Here is an 18,977-nt window from a genome sequence, read left to right on the forward strand (position 1 = left end):
TAGATCTAATATGTAATAGATCTTCAGCACCGTCAGAAAAAATTTCAGCTTGTCTTGCCATCTTATAAAATTGGTTCCATCGAACCGATTAAGGTGTATCAAGTCTTGATTCATCAACTTGATGGATGAAACACTATTGGCTTCCATCAGTAAAATAACGCTTTAAGATTGTTAGATTTTATACAGATTAATATATTTCTGTATAATGTGGAAACCGAAAAGTGTAAAATAATCAGAAATCAGGACAGGTTGAAGCACGTCTGAAACGCTGTCCTTAAAGTGTTATTTGCCCCTACTCAAGTGAATTGAGTATGCTGGTAGGTTACAGGCAAATAGCTTCTAGGATACGACGAGCCTGGTGTGGGTCTGCGTTCAGCAAACACGAAGGCCCACCAAATGGAACTCAATTATACACTTTCTGGCAGTATTACAGTATAAAGGAAAAAATTCCATCACAAGTATGAAAGAAGAGAAAAACTTCGTGACTTCGTCGACTTTCACGGCCGCCTCCACTGGTTTCATGCCACACCGGGTCTGCTTCTTCAAGCTAAGGTTTAAGCCTTGCTATGTTCCTGAAATACTAGAATATATGAGTGGAGAGGGGTTGGCTGTCTCGTATGGGTTTGTTGGAGTGAGTTGAGATGGTTTGGAAACCCATCCAGTCCTCCTTTTGTATAAGCTATGGTGGCTAGGGGTTATGGTTCGAGACTTAAATTTCATTAAGCCATTTCTGGTTGGAAAACTAGCCGCTTTATGGCCGTTTTCTGACGTTGTGCATGGATCATCAAGCTGCTGCATGCTGACTCTTGTGAGACAACAACTAGCTATTTTCTAGTCATTGGGCTAGCCATGCAAGAGCATACTGACCTCGCACTAATGGCTCACCATCATTACGCACGCACAGCTTCTTTTCATCCTCTATTTATACTGAGAGATCTCTCTCTCAGACCTTTAGTCTCTCTACTAACCAGCCACCCGTCATAGCCACTTAGTCGCCTCTACAGCCACACTGCCTCACGTGCCTCACATGCCCTCGCACCGAGACCGAGACTGTGCCCGAGCCCGAGCACGCGCGCGGGACTGGAACATGCAAGGTCCATAGTCCACGGACTAGGCAGGTAAATATTATAATACTCCACATCCTTCATATAAACTAAATGTTTTTCTCTTCTCTTTTCCATGTGGGACTATTCCTAAAAAACTCATAAAAAAGTGTTTTTCAAAACAACTTTTTATATTATATTATATTTTATTATTAAAATATTTTTTATTAAAATCAATATTTTTGCAACACATGAGACATTCAAAATTGTGAAAAAGGTGGGGCTGAGCACTTGGTGTGAAAAAAGTGGATGACCCAATTCAATAGGTGCGCCTAGCCCATTAATTTATTCCTTTTTTTTTTCCTGAATCTTATAAGAAAAATATGTACTACCGTACTATATAATAAATAATTTTATAAATGGTGGATATCACCAAAGCCTTCTTTCTGTGGTCCGGCTTTTTGTTTTTCTTTTGTGTTTGTGTTCTACAGTTATTTATATGATCTGTGTGGCCTAAGGTTTTTGTAAAGCCTGTTTGAATGAAGTGCACATCTTCTTCTTTTTTTTTTTTTCATATTAATAAAGTTACAAGTTGTCTACTCTCACTTTTGCTCTAAACAAAAATAAATAAATAAATAAAGGTCAGCTACATGAGTTCTTTTCTACCATTCCACTCCATGAGTTAATGTTTCTAGGAATTAGAGGTCCAACTCATCAGCATATATAACATGTGAAACATAGATAATACAATACATGTTTCCACAGTCAAACAGTTTATGTGATGGGACTTGAGGACACTCAGATAATCTCAGAACCCAAATCGATTTTCTTTGAAGATCTGCCGTCCGTTATATTTGTGGGCCATCTAATCATAAAAATTATAGGTAGGAAGTGATGCATACCTGTCTTACGAAATGATATGCAAACAATTGTGAAAGACACAGCAGCTTTGCATGCGCGTCTGGGGTTTCTACCTCATATATACCATGTTGGGGTGCATAGGACCGGGCATCCTCATTCATAATCAAGAGAAAGGTATCGCATCGCTTTAAGCAGAGCTCACGTTTAAATTGTTCCTTGCTTGAATAGACACTCAACAACCACATGGCCCACCATAGTACTCCATGGGCTGTTATACTGCTAGGGGTCATTTGGTAGCATGAATTGGAATGTGTTAAAAGTCATTTAGCAAACTAAGTAGGTATTTGGAATCAAAATTATTTGAAATGAGGAGTTTTGTTGTGTTTTGAATTTTTTTTCTTTTTGTTGTGATTCAAAATCACAATCAAGTCTTGGTTCCATTTTAAAGGCAGGAGAGTCGCACATGTCCTAAGGGTATTGATAAGTTAATATCCATTGTACACTTAGCACTCTAATGATAACTCCAAACAATTAAATTATCGACTACATCACTAAGATTACATTAATAAACTTATTAAAATTACATTAATAGACTTATTTAAACAATCCAAAGGAGTGTACAGGGACGACAGAGGTCACCTTATATTTGCATTTCATAATAGAGGTTCGACAGCCTGAAGGTTAATGTGGATGGCTCCTCAAAAGGAAACTCAAGTTCAGGCAGGGTGGAGGAGTGTGCAAGGACCATAAAAGTTACCTTATCTTTGCATTTCACAACTTCTATGGGCGAGCCTCCAACATTGTAGCCGAAGCAAAGGCCATGCTCGATGGTATTCTTATCTGTTACAAATTGGGACTACACAACATTATAGTAGAAACTGATGCACATATCATTGTAGGCATGGCATCCTTCGATTCTGATAACTGCCCCTGGAACATCTGGTAGTATATAGGTCTTATTATCGACAAGCGAGAGCCTCTCCGACTCTCTTTTTCTCATACTTTACAGGAGAGTAATTAAGTGGTTGATGCTTTAGCTAAGAGGGCTAGTGATAGATACCCGAATAAGATTTATTCCAATTATTTAGATCTTCCTAGGGAAATCAGGAGCTTTCTCACTTTGAATAGTGTAGGCATCGGGTCTCTTTGCTTATCTAGAAATTATAAAAAGGGGATTGGATAAATCGGTTTCTCAGTTGTCTTTCCCGGCCTGCATTTTGATAGTTGTTGCCTCTTGTCTGTGGAGTTTCATTGTGCAACTTCTTTTGGTTGTTTCATGGTATGGATTTCCCTGCTCTAGTGATTGGTGGAGGTTAATTTTGTTTCCATGTTTCCTTAGGCTGTTTATGTTTCTATGTCTCCTATTTTTCTGTTTCTTTGATATGATAAGTGAGGCCCATTTTTTGTGTGAAGCCCACCCGAAAGTCTGCTCTGTACATTGTTTTCTCATCTCATCAAGGATGTAGGGGCATGACCCTTTTTATTTAAATATTGAAAAAAAAAAGGTCCAAACATTGGCCATATAAATCAACAGTTAAAATCATTAGTGAGTAGTTCATTTATAATTGTATGCATGTGGTCCATTTGAGGCTTGGAATTTTATCATATATATATATATATATATATCAATGGGTTTATTACAACGATTCCATCAAATATCACATATGTACATTAATTAGGGATATTAAAGTTGATTTAGTAATTAACTTTAAACTCCTATAAATATACTACAAAATTATAATGTATTTCAAATTTTAGATTCCAGTGCATTACAGATATAAGCTGCCAAACACATTTAAAGAATGAGAATCACCTTGATTTGTGACTTGGAATCTTATACTTTTCAAATACAAGCTTTCAAATGGGCCTTTATATATTTCAAGATTCACCACTCAATTGTTATGGTCTACCTGGGTTTTTGGAATTGAATGATTTATAGGAATGCTTTAATTCTAACAAGATAGATGAATGGATTGGGAGAAACATGCATAGACACAACTGTGGGCCTACACAAAACTCACAGTAGTTCCATACAGTTTCATATGGCAGGCCTACCTGATTTTTGTATTGTCATTATTTTCGGGCTCTGGGGTGAAAGGGAAGCACAGTATCTTATGAACAGGTTGGATCTCCTCAAAGTTCCACCTGACAGTAGGTACACTTCTACGCAGGTCACGCTAGCTTCATCAACGTCATTACTGACTATCCTTCTCAATCTAGTTTCCATGCTGAAAGCCTTGTAAAAGAAGAAAGAAAGAAAGAAAAAAAAAAAAACCCAATACATCCGTGGTGACAAATCTCGTTTTTGACAATTTCTTTGCCAAAAAAAGTTCTTGAGATATTTTCCAAATTTTAACATTTTACTTGCGATATTAGTAGAAATTTTTGTCTAAAAGTAAAATACATAAAAGTGTTTTAAATTATATATATATAAAAAACACAAATTCGATAAGGTTTCTACTATATACCACAAGAAAATAGGCTTTTAGCCTCAGTTAAAATATTGGAGGCTAAATGTACTTTTTAGCTTTGATTGTAAAGGAATCGAGATTAAAAGTTCCTTTTTTTGCTTCGGTAAAGGAACTGAGGCTAAATGTCCGCTATTTCATTTCAATTGGTGAAAAACTGAGGTTAAAAATTCATTTTTTCACCTTGGTGAGAAACCGATGCTAAAAGTTTACCATTTTCGCTTTAATTGGTGAGAATGTGAGGCTAAAAGTATATTGTTTTGTCTTAGTTGGTGAAAAAGTGAGGCTAAAAGTCTATCATTTCACCTTGTCTGATAAAAAATCAATGTTAAAAGTTCATTATTTTTACTTCAGTGGATGTGATATCGAGGCTAAAAGTATACCATTTAGTCTTATTTGGTGAGAAACTGAAGCTAAAAGTCTACCATTTTGCTTTGGTTGTTAAGCAACTGAGGCCAAAAGTCCACCATTTCACCTTTCATAGCAAAGGCTAGAGATCCATTTTTTACCTTAGTTGTAAGAGAACCGAAGTTAGAAGTTCAGCTTTTCACCTCATTTATTAAAGAATTGAGGCTGAAAGTCCAAATTTGTCTCGGTTATTAGGCAATTGAGACAAAAAATTTGCTATTTCGCTTCAATATGTGAGAAACCAAGGCTAAAATTCTATCATTTTGCCTTAGTTATTAGGAAATTGAGTATGAAAGTCCACTTTAAAAAACCAAGATACACTTAAACATTTGAACTAGACGCCGTCCATCCAATTATTTTGATTATATATCTCATCGAAACGGGAACTCACCTAACATTTGTAATATGTGATCTTCATGGTAGGGTCCACCAATTGCATAACATAGATGTTTTATAAAAGTGAAGGTTGTGATCAGCTTAGCATTTTTTCCTTCAGTTGCTGAGGGAGAGTGACAAAAGATTCACCTCACATTTAGCCTCACTTATTTAATAACCGTAGCAAAAAGGCATTCCTATTCACTTAGCTTGTGCCACACCTTTCATCGCATCCCGTACGTCTCTAGCTTCGAACGGCCAGTTATGTGGGTGGGCCCACCGTAATGTATATGTACATTTTAAGCCATGAACAAAAAAAAAAAAGGGCGGATCCAACGCTCAAATGTACCGCATTACAGATGACTTTTAAATTTAATGACCAGTGCATTTAATGTAACCGAGCTTATTATTTTCTGTGGTCCACTTGAGCGTTGGATCTGCCTCATTTTTGTTTCCATGCCTTAAAATGATCCAAAAAAGGGATCGACGGCTTGGATGTACAGATACATCACGGTGGGCCCGCCCACAGAACTGTCCGTTCGGGCTAGAGACGGGCAGGGGTTGGGACGCAATCGGCGTCCGTGTTTGGAGGAGAAGCGGATTGGCTGGTGTACCACATACCACTGAGGTGGCTGGTGTATCACACATCATCGCATATGAGTTATATCCAAACCGTCCGTCCACTTGGTGAGCTTGTCTTAAGGCTTGAGCCGAAAAATTAAACAGATCCAAAATCCAAATTGTGCAAACTGCTTTTGCAGTGGAGGATTGAACGCGCACCATTGAAACCCTTTTGGGGTCACGGAAATTTTGGATCAATATGATATTTGGTTTTTCTTTTCATCCAGGTCTTTGTGACATCATGAACGGATTAAATGGAAAGTAAACGTAAGGGTGGGCCCTACGAATGTTTTAAAGGTGAGAATCATTGTCACCACTGCTATTTGTGGTGTGGTCCAATGAGCATTAGAAATTATTCATTTTTGGTAAAAAGATGTAAAATGATATCTCCAAATGGATGGACCGTGTAGATATGATAATACATCATTGTGGGCCCATGTAACTTTAAACTCCTTTCAACAGTTTGCACAACTCGTAGAGTGAGAAATCCACCCCGCCCATCTGTTTTTTGAGCTAATTTTAGTTAACGGAATAAAAAATTGAGCCCGATCCACTACTCAATCGTAGGGCCACAGATTTTTGGATGAGGGTAATATTTGTTTTTTCAGTTATCCCCGTAGGACTGACGTTATGAACGGTATGGATGGCATTTAAACATCAATGCCAACGCAGGAAGATTTCAACGGTAGGAATTTTCCTTCCCACCTTTTCCTAGTGAGACCCACTTGAGTCTTTGATCGTGCTCAATTTTGGTCGAAAGACCTAAAATGATTTCACCAAACTGATTAACGGGGTAGATTTCTCACAAACATCACTGTGGCCCACCTAGGTTTCCAAAAAAAAAAAGAAAAAATAAAAAATTATATAAAGTTGAGTTTCAATCTCCTCGATTCTTTATCTGCTGGTCACCTCGTATCGGCGTCTCTATGTCTGCTCACTTTTCTCTTACAGATCTCGATTCATCCCCACTAAATCGTCTCTCTTCCTACGATCTTCCCCAGCCCTTTGGAATATCCTCTCGATCGAGGTACGTATTATTAAAATCGGTGATCCGACAGTGCGGATCGAGTGGCTTCCCCTTACTTAGGGTTTCCTCTTCCTATTCTTAGGCTTTCTTGGTTTTCTGCCACTTTTCATTTTGATTTTGGTGGAGAAATGGAAATTTAGGGTTTTATTATCTGAATTCCTGAAATGTCTAGACATTTGGATTTTTTCCCTTTCAATTGTGTGACTGTTTGAAACTGATTTTTGGTGTAGTTGATTGAAAATTCAAAAGATTTGTGTTTTTGGGTTTTATTTTTATTTTTATTTTTATTTTTATTTTTCTTATAGTTTGAGTACTGTTGCTGTGATGGGTGGATCCATTTTCAAGCCTTCTTTGATTAGCAGCCAATTAATTGGTTTTTTCCCCTTCAATTGTGGGACTTTTTAAAACTGGTTTTTGGTGTAGCTGATTGGAAATTCAAAAGATCAGGTTTTGGAGATTTTTTATTTTTATTTCTTAGTTTGAGTACTGTTGCTGTGATGGGTTTGGCTGAATTCGTATGTTGTCGGATTTTCAGTAACAAGGTCTTGATTCTCTTTTTTCCAATCCGGTTTTGAAAATTTGAATGTTAGAGAAGTGCTACTGTGATTTGTCTGGATGTATTTAAGTGACTATTTTGTGTGTTCTCTACACCATAATGATGTCTTTTAGTTTACCGTTGCTAACCTACCGCTCTGCTTTTCTGGGTGCGGCAGACTCCTAAGATAGCTCACTACCATTTTGAAAATGGTGGTGCCTCTACATCCTCATATGTGGCACTCTTGCCTTTCGCTCTACTTGCATAAATACATATCGATATAGGTTTCGGAAATGATATTTCTAAAAGAAAATGCATTTTTTTTCTCCTCGTTTCTGCTCGCTACATCAGTCAGATTCGTGCAGGTTGTTGAATTATCACAGCTTATTGCATTTTGTATTTTGTCAAGCATAGGAATGCTAATATCACACTCAAGTAGCAGGCCCACCCCAGGGGATGCACGGCGCGTGCTTTTTGGCACCTGGACCGCTTTCACGCAGACCGCATCAAGGGTGGGCTGTATAGTTCAAGAACCATGGCCATCAGATGATCCTAGGGTTCTAACTGTTTGATTGTGGAGTTTTGAGGGGAAAAAAGGTGGTTGAAATGTCAACCATGGACAGAAACTTTCTGTCAGAACAATTAGGATCATCGCATGGTTGTTTTGGTCTCTGCCAATCCATGGTGAAACTTGTCTTGGAGCAAATTGGATGTTGCAAGCAGATGCCATTTCTCTTTGTGGAGTTTATGTAATGTTTGGGCAATGTTAGCATTCCTCTCATCAAAAGCAATTTACCTCCTTTGTATAAAGATGGAAATTCCCCTAATAGATTGAATAGGCTGGGCAACAGGTTGGCTCGAGCCTGGTTCAGGCCCAGATTTTCAACTGGTAAGGCTAGGCCTGCTCAAAATATTGATTTTGCCTTGCCCAGGCCCACCCCATTGCCAGCCCTAAGATTGAATTCATTGGTAGTATTTTCCAAACTGAGCTTGGTCCGGAAGAGAAAGAAGTTAGCCATACCATGTCTAGGAAATAGCTAAGCATCATGATACTTCTTTTCTTTTTCTTTTTTGGAGAAGATGGCCAACTCATTAAAAAGTAAGAAAAATAAAACAAAAGCGTTCATTGCAAGCAGAAATTCACCCTCTCAGAATCAAGCAACACAATAGTATCAAGGACTTTCTTTGGAATTTAGGCCTAAAGGACTAGGAATGACCTATCCACTTCCTCATGCAGCTTTTGGTTGACTCTGCTATCTAAGCAGTCTAGAGACCTTTTTCTTTCTTTTCTTTTCATTTTTTTAAATTCTTGGACTGGGGTTACAATGCCCGAAATTGTGAAGATCTTTCCCCCTATGAGAAATTCACTCATGGAGTTATATGAGAAACTAATTGAAAATAGGCCAGGAATTGAGCGAAAATTTCTTATCTTCAACACCACATCAATTATCCCAAGGATGCAATTGAGATGGCTAGTAACCAGAGGCTGATGCTCATGAGCCATAATGATTTGAGAATCTTCTCTATAGGGAAAACTGTAATGAAGGGCATCTTTTCTGCCAGAGAAGGGTTAACATTCCTTTTTTTCTCATTATATTTGGAAGTCTTGTCACTTGTCAGCTATCTATATCCTATGTAATCATTAGCTCTCTTCATCTGCTTAGGTATTTTTAAGCCCGAAGATGATTCTTATAGAATCATCCTTTTGCCAATGCTATGTTGGTTATGCATGGACATGGATGTCGACTTTGGCAATGTATCTCTTATGTCTTCAAATTCTGTTGAGAAATTTATATATAATGCCTTATAGAGACATGCATAGAGAAGGCTAATGCCTTATAGAAAGGCCTTTTTAGCCTCAGTTGCTAAAACCCAGGCTAAAGCCTTTAGCCATGGGGGTTCCAAGCTCAATTTGGATAACTGAGGCAAAACTGAGGCTAAAGGCTTTAGCCTCTGTTTTTAACCTTTTTAGCCACAGTTTTGAACTGAGGCTAAGCCCTTTTTTCTTGTAGTGTATTTTCCCATTAATATTGCAATAAAAACTATGATATTTTAAATTCTGCCATTATTTTGACAATCTCACGACAATATCTTTTGTATATTGTAGGTTACTATTGCAATATTTTAAAAATCCTGTTGATTTTTGTCCCACTGCTTGCATGTATAAAGCATACCATTGAGATGGATTATGTCTGACAGTTTGGTAGACAGGTGCAATATCCAAGCCATCCATTAAGTGGGTCTACCATTTCAGTGTTGTCACCCAGAATTTATGGGGATCACTCAGTGTAAGAGCGACAGTAGAAAACTTGGCCAGTGCACTGTGGCCCCACCATAATGCATGTGTTTTATACACGCCATCGTTCCATTTTTCTAAATCATTTTAGGCCCAAAAATGAATCAGATACAAAATCTTAAGTGGACCAAACCAGAATAAATAGTGGTGGTTGAATGCCCACCATTGAAAACTTCATATGGTCCGCTTATTTTCCATCCAACCTATTGATTATTTCACACAGACCTAGATGAAGGGAAAACAAAAATGTTAGCTTGGTCCAAAACTTTTGTAGCTCCTAATAAGTTTTTAATAGCGGGCATTCAATCACCATTATTACCTGTCTGGTCCACCTAAGACATGAGATTTGGATCTGCCTCCTTTTTGGTCTCATGCCCTGGAATGAGCTGGAAAATTAGATGGACCGAATGGATAAAACACACCCCTCATGGTGGGTTACACAAAGCACCAACAAGCACCAACTATGGTTCACTACCGAATCCTAGTCCGTTCATGGGCTGGCAGGGAAGCTGTCCAGTGGTATCTTCATGATGGATTTATAAGCTAGGGCATCGAAAAAATATACCCTCCAGATGGATGAATCGGTTGTTTATTTGCCACACTGACAAATGTGTTTCGTCCACATGAGCTACCTTATGCATGTTTGGGCACAGGGATTTCCTGTGCCCTGAAATCTCATTTGGGCATATGTCTGTGCTGATGTTAGCACAACAATTGGAAAAATTAGTTTCGTCCACATGAGCTACCTTATGCATGTTTGGGCACAGGGATTTCCTGTGCCCTGAAATCTCATTTGGGCATATGTCTGTGCTGATGTTAGCACAACAATTGGAAAAATTAAAATTAACATGGAATTACATTCATTTTTGAAAAGCTATCTCACCGTCTCTTTTTTTTTTTTTTTAATTATTATTTAAAAAAGAAACCTGTACCATGCTATCTTCATTCCAAAGTGGGTTTGTTTTATACCAATACGATGACTTGATAGACATAACCAACCAAATTTTGAAGTAAAGGTAAACCTCTACAATACCCGGACTACACGATAACCATCAAAGACATAATTGCATATCTTGCATATGAATGACCGAAAGAAACATGTCGTCTCTGATAATTCTACCGTATTTATTATTGTTTTTTTACACACACTCACATGAACACTCATACCCATGACTCCGTGTTCAATATCATTCTATCTACCTCTAACACATGAGTTGAGACCCTTATTATTCTACCTGTCCTGGACTTTACATGCTAGTGGAGAATGAATCCAAATTTCTTATGTGGAGAATGCTTACCTAATCGATCAAGGGATATATACTTGCTCCTAATCCAGATTGGGAACTTTGCATGTCCTTTGTCAGGAATTACATGATCCCACGGCGAGATCTGATTAAAGGAATTCTTGGCAGTAAATGTTGAATACAATTCCATGGAAATGTTCAAGGTAAAGTGACCTCAGTGTTCCCATTTGGCTGCTTCCAAAACCGGTTTACTTTGAGTACCTAAACGAATGGAACAGGTGCTAGGTTTTCAGAGAGGGAGGGGAATGCGCACAACAGCCCAAGCATTACTGCTGCGAATGTGAGTATGGTGCTCAAATGATGCTCAAGCGAATGCATATTTCTCACGGTACCTTATTACTGTCCATCATAGTGCGAGCAAATGGGTCAGGGCCCAGTCCATTATTTAGGTGGGCCACACAATTGGAAACAATGCATGGGGCAACGCTAACCTTCCAAATTGTTTCCATTAGTGTAACCTAAGTGATTCATGTATGCGTATGATTTTTAGGACATATGCTTAATTTTTTGTGTCCAACCTAATAGTAGAGTGAATTTCATACTAGTATCATAGTGAGCCTCATAAAAATCAAGGGTGGATGCCTCTTTCCCAATTGTTTCCTTTGATGTGGTCCACTGAGACTACAGGTCAACCTTGTTTTCTCTCTACATACCTAATATAATATAGTACTTAATGTTTAATAGTCTGAGGATCTTACATAAACGTCACTATTTCATATAATCATCACGATGGGCTCTATAAAATTCAACATCTCTCTCAATTATTTCTTTTGTTGTGGCCCACATGATTATAGGTTAGCTTGATTTTTTTACCTGGGGCTAACGTGGGATTACATATCTAATGGTTGGAATGGAGTTTAAATATTAGCATAGTGGGACCCAAAAAATTCAATGGTGGCTATTTCAAAAACTGATATTTTTGCTGTTATATTGAAAAACAGAATTTTATAAGACACCCATCTTTGATTTTTAATGGCCCACCAAGATGTATATCTAAAATCTACTCTAACCATTAAATGTGTAATCACACATTAGGCTCACAACTAAACAATGAAGCTGACATGAATCACCCACAACTAAATAGTCAAGTTAACCTGTGATTCATGTGAACTACCCCACACATAGTTAGGATAGAGATGTCCACAGTTGATTTTTACAAGGTCCACCATAATGATTATATAAAATCCACTCCATCCATTAGCTGCCACGCCAGAATGTATGCATGAATTCCAAAAATAAGGCACATAAATGACTCAGATGGGCCATGCCAAGGGAAATAATTTGGCCGGTAAGTGTTGCTATGTACATTTTCCAATCATATGGTCAACGTGAAACACGAAGGAGGATGATATTTACACCCTGGGCATAAGATAGAGTGACACACCTGGTGGTCCGGGTGATTTAACATAAAATATCATGGTGGGTCCCACCTAAGCAGCCTACTCCCTTTTTCCTCTCTCTCGCTCTCTCTTTCCCAAGCTCCAACTCATGCCCCCATTTCTCTCCTTTTCCAAGCTCCGGAATCTCTCTCTCTCATCTTCTAAGCTCTTATCTCTTCCAAAATTCCTGCAATCATTGCCTAGTCCAAATTGCCATTTTTTGTCGAGATTCCCTCTGAATCTTATTCCCCCCCCCCCCCCCCCATTTGAGAAACATTGGAGCTCAATCTCAGGCTGGGCTTGGGCTAGAGCCCAGTATATTCATTTCGGCCTGGGCCCTGGCTAGACTATTTTCGCCCGTTGTGGGCCTGGTCCGGCTCGGTCCTATGGCCCAGTATATTCATTTCGGCCTGGGCCCTGGCTAGACTATTTTCGCCCGTTGTGGGCCTGGTCCGGCTCGGTCCTATGTTAAACAATGTGCGCCGAGCTTGGACAGAGCTCGGCCGGTTGACAGCCCTAGTTGCCTTGCTCTCTCCGTACGTTTAAAATCCCAGCTGCTTCCCTCTCTTAAATAAAAAAATTAAAAAAAAAAAAAAATCATCCCAAAAGGCATTTTCGAAGCCTTCTCTCAGCAATTTCAATAAAAATCACAGCAGACATTTTCATTTTCAGGAGTTTTGAAGATCCACATAAAATTGAGCTTGCCATTGGAATTTTTTCCTCTCTCATCTTGAATCGGTAAATTCCGTTACTTTTCCATGTGGTTTGCTTTTCACTACTCCATATCTCTTATAATTTTGAATTCGAGAAAAACCGGTTTCCTTTGTTGATTTGGAGGATTGCGTCGGATGAAGAGCTTAGGGCATAATTATGGTTATATTTTGTGTCTGGAACCTAATTTGGATAATCTCCCACAATTTGGTAACAAGTACAACTCTAAGAGCGGTTACCCATGACGTGTTCAACGAAATGTAGCAACAAAACAAGCTTTTGTTTCTTTCTTTATCTAATATTTATAATTCAATCCAAACTCTTCCTTTAGCAAAATATGTAAAATTCAACTAAGGTTTTAGGTGGCTAACTCTCCATCTCATTTCAACACATTTGGCATATATAGACTGATCCAATGCAAGTTGGAATAGGCCGGGTTGATGCCATCATGGCCATTTAAATTGTCATTTGAGCTGTGCCTGGGTAATGCTTGTGGAATTTGTTCGGACATAGCTGCACTTTGGCTAGCCTAAAAGATTTTGGGCTGGACTTGGGCAGATGAACCCCAGCTTAATCCAGCCCATTGACAGTCCTATATGCAACATGGATATGCCATGAATACAACTTAGGTATGGATTGTACGAATAAATTTGAAGTTGCTGGTGTGTGATGCAATATAGACAAATTATTCATTTGAAGAATTTGTGTCGTCGTCATCATCATCTAAATCTTATCTCAACCGACTGCAGTTGGCTACAGAAATCCTATCACCATTCCACTCTATCAAGGACCATATCATCACTTAAACCATAGGTTGCTAAGGTTATTTGTCCTAAGTTACCTATTAACTCAGGAGGTATCTTAACAATGTTCAGCCCAGATTCATGTGAAATTTTCCATTGAACGAAATTTTCTTCAATGAAATAATCCTAGCCATGTTTATCAGTGGATTATATTCTCTTTTCCATACGGACCGCTGGGTATATTTTCTCAATGATTAGTTGCAGGCCAACCAAGTTGAATGTTATGTAGCTTTATTTTTGTATTTAGGGCCTGTTTGGATTGATGGAATCTTCTTTTCTTCTATGGAAAACAAACCATTTTTCTCAGTGTGGTGTTTTCTGCTGTTTGTCAACACAAAAGAAGCTGTGGGAGGGAGAGAGGGATATGTTCATTTTAAAAAAAAGAGAACTCTCACTTTTTTACTATTAATCTATTCACATTTCCATGGAAATAATTAATGCTAAAACAAAAAGGTTATTTAGCATTGCTTCTGCAGATTTCTATTTTCACTAATTTCCTCCAATGTGACATTTTTCTTTCAAAATCTACCTTTTGGATTCCACCAATCCAAGCAGGTCTTTAGGTAACTAACGGTTGATTTGAACTCTTAATTTGATTCCATGTACTTACCATCCTGATTTTCAATTGACAGCTACGTTGCATATCTTCTATAGGATTGTAGCACATTTTGGATTATAATCCAAAACCCAAATCCAAAATTTCCTCCAAAACATCATCTATGCCCCTCCACAAACCCCCCCTCCCACGCATTCTTCTCAACAATGTCTCTTGCATGCGCAATGCCCAGACTGTGCTCCGCAACATCAATGTATCCGTCCATGATGGTAGTGCACTGGTGCTGACGGGCGCCAATGGATCTGGCAAGACCACATTCCTCCGCATGCTTGCCGGATTCTCCCGCCCATCTGCAGGCGAGATCCTATGGAATGGCCATGACATCACGTCGCCTGGCGTGTTCGACCAATACAAGCTCCAGCTAAACTGGCTATCATTGAAGGATGCCATAAAGGAAAAGCTCTCGGTTTTAGACAACATCCAATGGTTTGAAGTGCTTGAAGGGAAGTGTGGGAAGGCAAGGGGGGCACTCGAGCTGATGGGCCTTGGGCGGCTTGCAAATGAGAAGGCTAGGATGCTTTCGATGGGCCAGAGGAAAAGATTGCAGTTGGCAAGGCTGTTGGCGATTGATCGGCCGGTTTGGCTACTTGATGAGCCATCAGTGGCATTGGATGCAGAAGGGGTGCGGCTGTTAGAATATATAATTGCCGAGCATCGGAAGAAGGGTGGGATTGTTTTTGTTGCGACCCACTTGCCAATTGAGATCAAGGATGAGATGAGCTTGAGGTTGCCGCCAAGGTTTCCAAGGAGAAAGACATTGGTGGATATGCTGGACTGAAATAGAAGAACGTTTATTTATCAGGCCATTTAAGAAGCATAAGAGTTCAACCAGTAATCCACATGAAGTTTAATTCACCTTGGGAGAAAAGATACGAGTCATCAATGGCCAGTCTTCTGATAGATGATCAGGATCGTTTGATGTGGTTTTAGGAATGCTTCATCCATAACAAGGCCAATCAGATGGATAATCCAGATACTGTACATTTGTGCTGCATTTATCAAGAAAGTGCTGAATGTCTAAGAAGGAAAAAGAAAAAGTGCTTACCAGCAGGTACTCTCTTCTGAACTGAAAATGCACAAAACACTCATAGCGGAAATTCCTTATTTTGGAATCTTTTTATTTATTTATTTACACACACACACACACCCCCCCACACTCACACTCCGTAGTGGAATTTCACCACCTATGGATACTCGAACCCTAGACCGGGTGTTGAAACTCCTGAAAGTCTACCACTGGAGCAAGAGTAAGGATCCAAACTACTCAATACCTTATGTTGGAATCTTGATTTTAAGGAAAATTTTGATTTTTCCCTTGCTTTGGGAATTCTCAGCTTTCACGTATAGTCACCATTATAGTATAAATACTGTTCTGAAACATCTCTTCAGTTAAAAAAAGAGATTGTATTCTCTGTCAGTTGATAGAAAACAATTCTTCTTGCCGCGTTCCCATCATACATGCAGTTACCGTTTTTTGTGCTCGTAGACAATACATTGGGTGGGCTGCATTACTGATTTTGCCACGGCACAAAATTGCACCGGTCAGATGATCATGACAGTTGTTTGAAAGCTCAGAAACTAGTCTGGGACTGTTGTTGGGTTAGACTATGGAGTACACAGTCTTCTACCTTCCTCCTTCCTCTCCCCGAGGTTATGCATGGTATGCTCCGTCTCTGTTTATCAGCTTCCACAGGTGGGGCCCTTGGTTCGGTGGTATAGGCCGTTGGTCTGTTGGTTCTTACTGTCTGCCATGGATGAACCAAGCCCTGAAAATCTTCGAGTCGTGATTAATCTTTAACATTGTGGCATGCATATTCACCAGTAAGAACAGGTACAACCACGGTCCATATTCAACACAAGCCACACATTGGTTGGTAATACTTTCCAATTCGAGCTCGCTCCATCCATGGTGGGCTACATCTCTTAAATGATATTTTGATGTATCAAATGTTCTTAGATTTCAGCCCTTTCTGCCACGGCAATCACCTTGTGTGGCCCACCTGTTCTACCCACGGATCTTATGAGGTGGCCCCAACCGTTTTATCATCATCACCAGAGTCATGATAGACTTTGCAAAGCTATTTACCATCACGCTTTACAAATCTGGTTTTGCCAATCAAAACAGAAAGTCCTGATGGTGGACCCTACTCTGGAGATCGGCCGAGTTTTATACTCGGCGACTCAACTAGAAACACAGCCAACTCAACTTGACCCGCATTTCAACACTTTTCGGGTCTCCTAGATTAGTTGTTCCAATGCAGTAATACTCTCTACATGTGACTGACTTGGCTTGATCGGATGATAGGCCCACCAAATGAAAGTCCTGGATCTCATACATGCCTGCCATGTTGGCATGTGTGCATGTACTCCATGTCTCCAACTTCTAATAGCGCTACCTTTAGCCTGCACGAATCGTTGTTTTCTTTCTTAGCTGTCAATTTCTTGGCCACTCATTTATAGGGTTAGGACTAATCGATTTTTGGGAGGTTTTTTGGTTCATGGGCCATCGAAATCAACGGTTCCAGCAACTGAACCATGGCTTCACTTGAGACGTCAGACGTTAATTAATGTTCGAAGATTCGGCCTCAGGCTGCACAGAACCTACTCATCATGTGTCTCAGTAGGGACGAGACTTTGTTGGTGGGCCATGCTCGGAGGCTGATTCCTTATGTTATGAGATGGGCTGGACTTGGACTTGAGTTTCTGTGGCCCACTTGGAACCATATGTCTGTTTTTATTTGGGCTGGGTGTCATCAGGAATAATGCATCCAACAATACAATATGTTGGGGCTTTTAGCCTTTCAATCTGGGTCATCTTCCAATGATCCCAACCGTTTATAGTGTGAGTCTCATTTTGTATGGTGAATGAATAACAAACAAAGCTAAAAGGTCAATCTTTTGTTAATTTGACTCTTTTGCTTTAACATGGACGGTCACAATGACCTTTGCATAATCAAAATTGAAATATGCAATCTGAGAGAATTTTAGGGCATGCCCCATCCACTTATAGCCCTATCACATAAACGGTTTGGATCATGAAAACATCACAAATCTGATTGCCAGAGTCCTGATGTATCTTATCGCAATGCATCGGGATGTATTCTAGCAAACCTGAGTAGGGAGAGATTTTGATACTCTGGCGGAGTGATGGTTCACATGCATATGCATGCGCTCCTAGCTGTCCGTTTAGCAAAATACCGCGCTCGCGTAACTCGCATAGGTAGAGGGGATTTGAGTTGCCTGAGTGTCATCTCGGAGGCACATGAGATCTGCTCCGTTCATCAGGTGTGCCACCTCGTCATTATTATGGACCCGAAAATCAAGCCATCTAAGCTAGGGTGGACCACACCGTAGGTAACAGTATAAATTAAAACCTATAAATTCACGTGGTGTTGCCCAACCGAGTTTTGTAATGGCCAAATATTTTTGGACTCCCTTCAAATCAGCGGGGTACATCAGATGAACGGATTGGACGACATACGTCCCAGGGTAGGGTAGGTCTCAGACACAATGTAGAAGGTTTTAATGGTGGGCCTGGATGAATTTGAAGGACTCTGGAGCTTTTGCTGTGAGTTTTCGAACGTACTGGATTTCGTTATGAATGGAGAACACGAGATGATCTAACTGATGGAGGGAGTGGATGTTAAAAAAACACCAAGGTGGGCCACACGGAGCTCGCACGTGCTTTTTACACCAAGATTTGAAGAGGATACCGGTTCTTTTCAAGGGTCTTGTTAGGGTCGGGTGCCTCCCACCAAATTAACGTACTTCAGCCAGTTTCCACCAACTATCTGGATATTAAATAATGATCTGAACCATTCATCTTCTCGATTATGCAATACCCAGGCCTTAAAAAGGAACGTTTGTTGAACGGTTGGTTGTGGATAAGATGAATATTTAATGGCTCATTTTCTATTTTGAGATTCAAATCTCAATTTCATCAATGAATCATGCTTACAAGAAGATTGTTTCTATACGAAAGCACGAGAATAATAACAGTTCAGATCAATCTAAAGATGCAATCTGATGGTGGAAACTGCCACCAGCCGTTAATGTATTGTGGTGCACCCTAACCTAACAGAACCCTCTTTTGCAAAGAGAAATTTACCACTGTACGGCCCATTTACCCGCTTAAGCTCACCCCTTTTTACCTGACCAGAATAAGCCCCAGCTTTACGGACGACTTGCCACAGGTCAAAAATACCCCTGCTTTTTCCTATGGCTACGGATTATAACCGCAGGTATAGCCGCAGCCATTGAGAAATTTAATTCAAGTGGTAGTACTGCCAATCCGGCGATAATGCCACCGACCCCTGGACGTTTGTGCGGTAGTACCGCCCGGTTTTTTTTTTTTTTAAATTAGGTGGGTCCCATCATTGGCCCCACATAATTTTGAATGGCCCCACACTCAATGTTAATGATTTTGGTGGGTCCCACATCCGCCTATGCAATTTTTTTTATTTATTTTTACATAGATAACTTTATTCTACGTACATTTTTCTCTAATACTTATTTATATAAATATGTATA

General features: G+C 39.6%; 1 protein-coding gene across 2 annotated transcripts in view; it reads left to right on the top strand.

The window, feature by feature from the left end:
* The window catches only part of LOC131239308 (ABC transporter I family member 1-like), an 81,512-nt gene extending 65,955 nt beyond the window's left edge, over nt 1–15,557 (top strand). The window contains exons 1-4 of one of the 2 annotated variants that reach the window (XM_058236955.1): nt 6,704–6,803; nt 10,999–11,081; nt 11,164–11,266; nt 14,464–15,557. In XM_058236955.1, the coding sequence (XP_058092938.1) occupies nt 14,551–15,225 (675 nt within the window). In that variant the 5' untranslated portion in view covers nt 6,704–6,803; nt 10,999–11,081; nt 11,164–11,266; nt 14,464–14,550 and the 3' untranslated portion in view covers nt 15,226–15,557. Of the gene's footprint in view, nt 1–6,703; nt 6,804–10,998; nt 11,082–11,163; nt 11,267–14,463 lie in introns of those variants that run through there. The other variant, XM_058236964.1, reaches the window with a different exon arrangement.
* The last annotated feature ends 3,420 nt before the right edge of the window (nt 15,558–18,977 follow it).

Source organism: Magnolia sinica, chromosome 1 (assembly GCF_029962835.1).
Source record: "Magnolia sinica isolate HGM2019 chromosome 1, MsV1, whole genome shotgun sequence".
NCBI lineage: Eukaryota > Viridiplantae > Streptophyta > Magnoliopsida > Magnoliales > Magnoliaceae > Magnolia > Magnolia sinica.